Below are 9534 nucleotides of genomic sequence, written 5' to 3'. Positions count from 1 at the left end.
ATTCATTCATTCATTCATTCATTCATTCATTCATTCATTCATTCATTCTGTAAGTTCTGTTACTCCAGAACCCTGATTAATACTGGGAGAGAGCACAGTTCCGCTAGCAGCCAAAGCTAGAACGGGTAGGAGCAATGGCTGAAGTTGGTAAAGAATGGAGTCACAGCCTGGCACAGAAGCACACACCTGTAATCCAAGCACTTAGGAAGTTAGAGAAGAAAATGGGCTTCAAAGACAGACTGGATTACACAAGATTCTATCCACAGAGGGAGGGAGGGAGGGAGGGAGGGAGGGAGGGAGGGAGGGAGGGAGGGAGGAAGGAAGGAAGGACAGGCAAACAGAAGCTCTGGAACTTAACAAATATTAGGAACTGAGGTAGGACAAGAGAGAACAGGGCCCCTCTTCAATAGGAGAACTCTCTTTTAAATGATTTACATATGTGAAAATGTCCATTTTATTTAAAAGGAGGATCTTATAAAAATAAAAAAAAATTAAAAAAAAAAAAAACATTAGAGCATGTTTCCGGCAAGTTCCCTTCCAGTCCTTCATCTACTTTAGAGTTATTATCCTAGCCAGGCGTGGCGTACAAGCCTTTTATCCCAGCCCTGGAGAGACTGAAACAGAGGGCTGGTGGGCTAGCCTAGGTCACCTCACAAAACTTTTTATATCAAAATAGCTTAGTAGTAACCCCTCATCTGTCCTCCTGAGCAGCAGAGAAAGATTACAATCTATACTCACATAAAGATCATGGCCAACACAAAACATTCAGCCCCGTTAGTGTCTCCAGAAGCAGACGCCTCAGGAAGCAGAACACAAACTGCATTCGGCTGTGCATGAGATGCTAGACAGCTGCTCTCAAGGCAGTCCGTCCCTCCACGCACCATCCAACAACCCAGACTTCCGATGCCTCCTAAGAAGAAACCTGACTACACAGTGTTCTGCAGGGGCCTGTAACGCCGTCATTAAAGAGACTGGCCTTTCTAGACACAGTGTCCAAGTTCAAATCTCAACTCTTCCACTTAATATCTACAAGACCTTCGGGGCCTCGTGCAAGCACTTGGTGCTTCGGTTTCTCACCTGGGGGAGATTGGTGAGGCTTAAGTGAGATAAAATGCACCCAGATAAAATGGAACCCAGAAAGGACTGGGTGTAGGGCAGCTACCGACCTAAGTTCCTCTCAGGACCGCAGACAAGAGGCTTCCAGGTTATCGGCCAGCGTGCGGACTTAAAGCTTAGCCTCTTTGCAGACAATACACACTTTCTGTCACGATCTTGGCAAAATGCTTCTTTATATATTTGTCCTTGTCACAGCACTGCCAAATTTGTCAGGGTGCTTAAAAGTGCGTTTTTATACAATGAATTTCATGGGCCTTTCCCTCTCTCTACTAACTTCAGTCTCAGCCACATCATATAAAGAAAGCCCCACCAACGAGGCTTGACCTTAATACTCTCACACACCAACCTCTCCTGCAGTCACAGCAGGGGTGTCAGGACACCATGGGCAGCACTGAGCACTCCCAGAGGACAGACATCACTGCCAGCTCTCATCTCATTCGCTCCTGCCTCTCTGCCAAAGACACTTTTAAAACAGAATGCTCGAAAGTTACCTAGCAAGGACAGTCTCTGACTATACCGAACGGGTTCGCCGTTTACTACATAACGAGAACACATACTCAAGACACACAAGGATGCCACTTCTGCGCTACCACAAAGCACTTTAGCGTTATCACACACTGATCTCTCTCTTTATTCTCTTCCTGCTGTCAGTCAGCACCGGGCCAGCATTGAAAAGCTTGAGGTTTCTCCTCCATGTGACCGAGCAGGTTAGAAATATTCCAGTCTTCAGCCAAGATAAAGCTATACCCCTACAACTACAGTGACCAACAACAGTTTGCAGTGAAGATGGCCTGGAAACACAGCAGGAACATTCTTCTAGTTCACAGCAATCACGCTTGCAACTCATTTTCAGAATCATGCTTTCAAAAGAGTTCCAATATCATATCTAATTAATTCCAATAACTTACCTGTCAGCAGCTTCAATGTCAAAGCAAAACCTTCTGTCAATGGAGTCGGAATACCTTTTGGTGCATTCTTTCAAAAAGAACACCTCTCCGTCACCCTGCAAACAAGCACGACACTCAAAACTGCGCACAGACCCCACCGCGCTGCCCTGCAGGAGTCCAGGCTGACCCTTTCCTCGCGGAAGCTGCCCTCTCCTTCCCGGACGTTTTCTAGTTCTTGCTGAAGGCGGTACTGTTAAGCAGACTTCACAAAGGCTGACTGCAGCATGGATGACAGCAGTGTCCAGGCACAACAGTGGGGGCCTGCTCATCAACACTTCCTTTTGTAAAGAGCCAAAATCTGCTTTAATATCACCCTGTGTCATTATCAGTGTGACTGCTATTAGCCTATAAACACTGCAATTCCATAAGGACTGACCTGAAAGCAAACCTCAGGGCTGAGATCACAAGTGTACACCCACTAACACGGGAGCCGGTAGATCTGGGCAGTTCTGCTTCCTAAGTGAGCCACTCTAAATGTTTCGCCCTCCCTGAGGGCGTCAGAACTGGGATAGAGACAGAAGCTACGCAGTGGCTCAGCAAAGAGCCACATGAGAAGTCTAAGTCCACACTTAGGATTTTCCAGAACACAAGGATCTTTTAATAACATTTTAAAAGATCCCAGGGCAATATCCAAAACATCCCAGCTATATTCTATACTACATCATTTGTCATTTGGAACCTAAAATGGAAGTTATCTCTAAGGAAAAATGCCTTACGACCCGAGTTCACAACAACAGCAAACTCGGGCTCAAAGCAAAGGCTCCCACCTCCCCCATCTACAAGTGACAGCAGCCTTGCCTCAGCCTCTTCTCCACACACAGCCCATCGCTACAGAAGGCTCCTTCTTACAGCCTGCTTTAGGGTTTATTTGTTTACTTCTAAAAGGGTCAGCTTACATTAATTCTGAACTCACCTAAGCAAAATGCCACCCAACCACGCAGCAAGCAACAGGCTTAGGTGCTTTCTTAGCATGTATGGCCAGTTACGTCCCTACTTGTGGAAAAAGCTCCCCTCCAGACACCAAGGGTCACTGTGAGCAATGCAACTATTGCAACTCTACACCGGCCACAGGAGGCTCACCTTCCTCAGAGCCAACCCCAAGGTCTGACTGTCGTGCTGGCTCTGCTACTCAGCTCTCTGGGACGAGCAGCTATCTAACAGAGTAGCCACACAAATACCCTACGTGCCTAACTGAAGAGAGGGAAGTCATCCCAGAGCATACCCCGTCGGTGCTCTCTCACTGTGACCGTGCAGTGTGGGAACAAGCCAGGTCCCTATGTACATATGGGCCATCGATGGGCCACAAAAGCTTAGTGCAGGAATTGTCTTTCTCTTCTAAAACAATGACAGAAAACTCCTCTGTTTTACAATCTAAGTGTAAGACCCAGGTGTGATTTAGAAACAAGACAAAGATTTTTAACCAAAACCAAATTTCTCAATAGTCAGTATGAAACTACAAAAAAGACAGGCCACAAGTATCTCTCCTATAAAGTAAAAAAACAAACAAGTACTTACCAGTTTCCCCCCAGATCTGTGCTCAAACGGGATCATGTTGAATTTCTTGGCTGTTTTCCGATACATGCAGTAGTGTTTGACCCAACTGGACCCAAATGGAGCAGGCCCTTCAACAAAGCACAGATCTTCGTGTTTTCCCTCAGGCAGAGGCAGACATGTACAGCGGGAGCATTACTGCACAGTTCAGCCAGAAGAGCAGAAAAATGCAGAGGCTTAGGTGGGTGGTGGTGGTGTACACCTTTAATCCCAGCACTTGGGATCTCCATGAGTTTGAGGCCAGCATGGTCTGCAGAGTGAGTTCCAGGAGACAGCCAAGGCTATGTGGGGAAACCCTGTCTCAAAATAGACAAAACCAATGCAGGGGCTCCTGGAAGGGAGGGACCGGGGGACAGGAAGCCCTTAGAGCAGTGTGACAACTGACTGAAGACCCTTTCAGCAGACTGTGAGTTACAGTCCTAAGCTAAGACGATGGGATGACTCAGTGTGTAAAGTACTTACAGACCAAACCTGTGGACTCAGGCCCCAGAGCCCACAATGGAAAGAGAAGCGGCTCCTGAGAGCTGTGCCCTGGCCTCCACATAGGCCTGCCACAGTAACTCATCCACATCCCACTCAATGGTAATAGTCACAGTAAGTGACAAACTCTCGTGTGCTAGAAAAAGCCAAGAGCTACTCAGGTATTCCAGGTTAGATGGAGGAAACACAACACCCTGCTGCCTAGTTGGCTTTGACTTGACACACAGAGCTCCTGCAGCCGAAATCCCCGATCCTCTAGCTGGTGAGCACAAAAGTCAGCTCCACTGTTACTGCCGCCACTACCACCCCCCGGCTGTCTCTATGTCTGTCTGACTCTGTGTCTCTCTGCCTGTCTCTCTCTCTCTCCCTCTGTATGTGTGTCTGTTTCTCTCTCTCAGGGTTTTTTTTGGTTTAGTTTTTGTTGTTGTTGTTGGTTTTTCAAGACATGGTTTCTCTGTGTAGCCCTGGCTGTCCTGGAACTTGCTCTGGAGACCAGGCTGGCCTCAAACTCACAGACCCACCTGCCTCTCCCTCCCGAGGGCTCTACCTTTTCTTTTGAAGACTGAATCCTCATTAAGCCCAGAGAGCTGACCATCTTCCTAAACTGGCTGGCCCAGTGAGCTCCACGATCAACTCCTCTCTAACCTGGTTCAGCACCGGAGTCAGACTCTCATGGCAACAGCTGGCTTTTTCAGATGAGTGCTGGGGAGCTGAACTCAGATCCTCAGGCTTGAAGTGCTGGCACCTGACTGGCTACGCCATCTCACCAGGCCACAGTGGGCTATTTTAAGGGAAAGGCAAGTCCTTCTACACATGGCCACTGGCCTTTCCACTTCTTTGTCACACTGTGATGCAGCCATAGGACACTTTCCAACCAATCAAACCATGAGCCAGATAAGTCACTTCTTCATAAAGTATCAGGCCTCGAGTGCTATGTTATAATACACACAAAATGAGCAGGCCAACACTAAAGCCACTATAAGTAAAACCCAGCTATGCAGTAAGAGTTTCTGTATCCACCAACAGTCTTCCTAACGTCTTTTAAGCCTTTTATAAGTTCTGTGTATGGGTACATACACGTGAGTAAGGATGCTCACAGTGGCCCGAGGCATTAGGTTCCCCTTGGACAGTTGTGAGTCACAAGGTGGTGCCAGGCACTAAACTCTGTCCTCTGGGAGGGCAAGAAGTGCTCTTAACTGCTGAGCCATCTCTCTCGCCGCTTTCCTAGTGACTTCACCAAGAACAAGATGCCCCAGTTGACTTACAGGAGAGAGGCAGGGTTCTGAGGTGGAGAGCATGTGTGTGGATGAGAAAGAGACAGATGATGGCAGAGAAATCACAATGGCGGCAACTGATGAGGATCGGGTAGAGGAAATAGGAGAAAGTGCTGCTAACGGTCCCTCCTGGCTGTTGAGCCTTCAGCTCTGGCTCCTGAGAAACAAACTCCCGGAGTACAGCATCAGACAGCATGTGCTAGCATGGCCTGAGAATGCCATGCTGACTCCAAAGCAGGAATATGTACAAAATGTACCTTCAGGGGCTGGAGAGATGGTTCAGCAGTCAAGAGCACTGACTGTTCTTACTGAGAACCCGAGTTTGGCTCGCAACCACCTGAAGCTCCAGATCCAGGGTACCCAACACCCTCCTCTGACCCTCTGGGCTCTTATACATAGAGTTCACACACTCAGGCACACACATATATAAAAGTAAATGTACAATGTTGTCATTTTTTTAATTTAAATATGCCATCAAGATCACAGCAGGCGAGGAAAGCCTTAGGGGTGATTTCCCAGCTATCACTGTGATTATATTAAGGTTGAAGGATTCCGTCGACGTTTTCCCAGGTGTTAGTGAGGTTTCAATCCACGGACCAAAATCTTTGGCTTCTGGAGTCTCAGAAGACATCACAGTAGCTCAGGGCTCACAGTCGCCCTCCCACCGGCCTTCAACCCTCTCATCCGTAACACAATGCACATGCTGTATGGAAACTGCTACACTGGGCTGGTCAGGAAATGGCAAAAAAGAAAGAAAGAAGTGGTGGAGCTAGGCGCAGAGGCATACAACTGGAATCCGGCCACTTGAGAACTGTGGGCTGAGGGTAGCCTTTGCCATATGGAAATTTAAGGCTGGCTTCAGTTACACAATAAGACCTTGTCTCAAAAACAAATCAACAATCTGCGCATGTACCCCACAGTACAGTGCCTGGCTTGGTTTTTATCTGTCCACTGAAATCTGTTCATTCTGTGTTGGTCACACTCATGGGAAGCTCTGGAAGGCACAGCATGGAAACTGTAACACGAATTTGTGTGGTCTTGTTTTGTTGCTTATTGAGACAGGGCTTCTCTGTACAGCCCTGGCTGTCCTGGAACTCGCTCTTTTGGCCAGGTTGGCCTTGAATTTAGAGATCCACCTGCCTCTGCCTCCCCAAGAGCTGGGATCACAGGGTGTGCTACCAATGCTCAGCTTGTAACAAATTTTTAAGCTGCCACTCAGCATAGGCTTGTAGGCTTCTTACTTTTTTCCTGGACATACAGGTAGCCTTCTGCTGTGAACTGGCTTGCTCGCTTGTGGTCCTTTGGATTCTGCCTGATTTTATTCATAAGTTCCTCCACTTCCGACCTGGTTCCCTCAAATCGATTCCGTGTCTGAAACAGAAAAAAAATAAATAAATATGCAGATAAACTCCAACATAAAATTTCCTGCCTTCGTGTTTCCTGTTTTTGTTACATCTTACGTTTAACAAGGAAATAAGCCATAAGAGAGCCATCTACCTGGGAAACAAAGGGTGCTGGCTAGAGTCCACCTGATCTAAGCTGTCACTGCTGCAGCAGCAACCTGAGCACTAAGAATCTGAAAATAATAATTCTTTGCAAGCTAACAGTAAGTCAGCATCCATTTTTCCAGGCTGTGGCAACTACACTAGAAAACATTCAAGGAGGAGGAAGATCACGAGCAAATAATGCCCACACATCTGAAGAGGCTAATAACATTTCAGAAACCCAGGAGACGTGGGCTGCCAATATCTGCCACGGAGTGAAGGATCGGGGTTACACTACGGGAGCTGAAGTGACAGAGCAGCCACCGCATCCCGCTGAGTCATCACCACCCAGTTCACGGACATTTCAGCCAGGCTCAAAAATAATTGCATCAATAGAAGAAAAAAAATGCTGATGTGAAACTTCAAAGGAGCTCAGACAAAAAAATTAAAATTTCTCCTCTCAAATAGGGAGGAAGAGGGATGGAGAGTGGGGCTGGGAGGAAATGAGAGATGGGACTACAATCAGGATGTAACTAAATAATAAAAAAAATAAATGTTAGTTAAAAAAATTCTCTCTTCTTCCTATAATGAAAAGGGTTGTCAAAGCTCATAAGGTTAGAAAAAACTAGAGAAATAGGTGGAATAATGGTACCTTTCTCCTAGGGGGATGGAGAGACTAATACCTGTAGGCCATTAAAAAAAATAAAACTACTTCTGGAGGTTTACTCTGAATAGAAACTAAGAGCCAATATGGAAGAAAAACCTTTTTATGCTCTTTGGGAAAACATAAGGCCATGCTTGGCGGTGCACACCTTTAATCCCAGCACTCCAGATCTCTGAGTTTGAGGCCAGCCTGGTCTACAGAACAAGTTCCAGGGCAGCCAGGGCTACAAAGAGATACAGAAGTACACATTATGTATGTGTTACATTATACATACATGTTATATATTACAGAGCTGCACAGAGAAACCTTGTCAAATACATTAAACAGAAAAACAAATATGAAGGAATAAGCAATAAAAGGCTGCCAAAAGGGCTGGTTCCCGTTCTTTTTCTCATCTTCAGCCTCTCCCTTGTTTGTGTCTGTTTATCCTGCCTTCACACTGGCTCTATTCCCCCACTTGTGAGAATCCTTCCCACCCTGACCGCCTGCACAGATACGTGTAACAGATACAGCCTACATGCATGCACACATCCTGTCTTTTTCTGCCAGTGGCTTTACACATGACACTCCTGCTGTTTAATGCTAGTGCCCTAAATGCCCTGCAGGTGCCCCGCTGGCTAGGAGGCCTTATGACAGGAGCTATTCACTCTGAGCAGTTTCTGCTCCTCCGGTCCAGCAGGGAATCTAGGCTGGTGTGCTCACCTGACCTGCCCCAGGATCCACTGATTCTCCTAAGGACCCCTGCTGCTTTCAATGGAAGGAGGCATCTGAAATCCATAAGCAGATACAGTGTGCTCACAACTGCTGTTCCTTCTAAGACTTCCGGGCAGAGAGGCATGGGCAATAAACACACTTACACACTGGCGCTCATACACGCTATCAACCATCTATTCACTCATGCACACAGTCTCACACACATACACTCGCTCCCTAGCATACATACACAATCAAGCACCAACCACTACTGCTGTACCGTAAAAACCTGGGACTTTGTACCATCGGGTTGACTTCAACTCCAGTTCTTGAGATTTCTTTGTGGCCATCCTTTTATCCCACATTTATAGACGCCTGAGAAATCTAACTCATGTTACCATCAATGTACTTCCGGACTCACTCGGCACATTGGCACAATGTAGCCAGGCTCTCAAAACACCCCCGCTGTCTCTTCTGCAGACCCCTACAGTCCCACACAGCTCACTTTCCTCAGGGCCCCACCTCCTCGTGCCTTTGCACTAGAATGGGAGCAGGGTTATTTTTTAAGTGTACCATATTTCTCTAAGGTAGTTAGGAACTAGGGTTAAAATTGCACCTAACAAGCCTTGAGTCTAAATCCCAGGGACGCTGGACTGTGAAGACTGAATGTGGTCACAAGCTGAATTAAAGCCCTTCAAATGGTGCCTGAAGGTTAGCTCAGGGGCTGTGCAGCTTGCTTTGCCACACGTGATGACAGCAGGTTTAATCACCAGCCTGGGAAAATAAATTAAACTGTGACAGACGGTAAAGTACCTTACAGTGCTTTAATACTGAAAACATAAGGCAGACCCCTGGCTGGCGTCATCCAATGCCAGGAGCACACCAGTGAGAGTGCGCTTCCCACTCCTTCCTTAAGTAAAAGAGCACTGCCAAACACCAGCCCAAGTTTTAAGCCTTGCCTTACAGCAGGGGTTCACTGGGGTCCAAGATAGAATTCAGATGCCTTTAATCAAAATGTCTGATGGGGTCAGGAGGAGCCAACCTAAAGGAGGAGGGCTGGAGGAGGGTCCAAGGACACTCCCCTCCGCGGCAGCTTGAGTGAGGTACCTCCACAGTTTCAGGCTGTGGGATACGTGGTTCCCAGGTGCTGGTGTTGGGGAGGAAATGTGGCACTGGGGCTCTGAAGCTGCAGAGCCTGATAACATTTGGAATTTGCACTCTCTGCTTTGTGCTTCTGCTCCAGCCGCCATGCCTGCCACCTCTGCTCCACCGTCACAGACTCCAACCTTGGGGAACAGTAAACCCTAAAAAGAACAGCAACTAAG

The 9534-nt window shown here is 47.2% G+C and overlaps 1 protein-coding gene across 2 annotated transcripts in view; it reads right to left on the bottom strand.

Moving 5' to 3' along the window:
• The window catches only part of Arhgap10 (Rho GTPase activating protein 10), a 248703-nt gene that overhangs the window by 139139 nt on the left and 100030 nt on the right, over positions 1–9534 (bottom strand). For both annotated transcript variants that reach the window (XM_055609092.1, XM_055609093.1), the window contains exons 8-10: positions 6610–6739; positions 3579–3685; positions 2025–2119 (exon numbers count right to left, since the gene is read on the bottom strand). In XM_055609092.1, coding sequence (XP_055465067.1) covers positions 2025–2119; positions 3579–3685; positions 6610–6739 — 332 coding nt within the window. The remainder of the gene's footprint in view (positions 1–2024; positions 2120–3578; positions 3686–6609; positions 6740–9534) is intronic.

The sequence above is a fragment of the Psammomys obesus genome, unplaced genomic scaffold (genome assembly GCF_907164565.1).
Source record: "Psammomys obesus unplaced genomic scaffold, mPsaObe1.curated_primary_1811, whole genome shotgun sequence".
NCBI lineage: Eukaryota > Metazoa > Chordata > Mammalia > Rodentia > Muridae > Psammomys > Psammomys obesus.
Note: the sequence above shows the minus strand (reverse complement) of the source record. Positions and strands in the feature narration are given on the sequence as shown.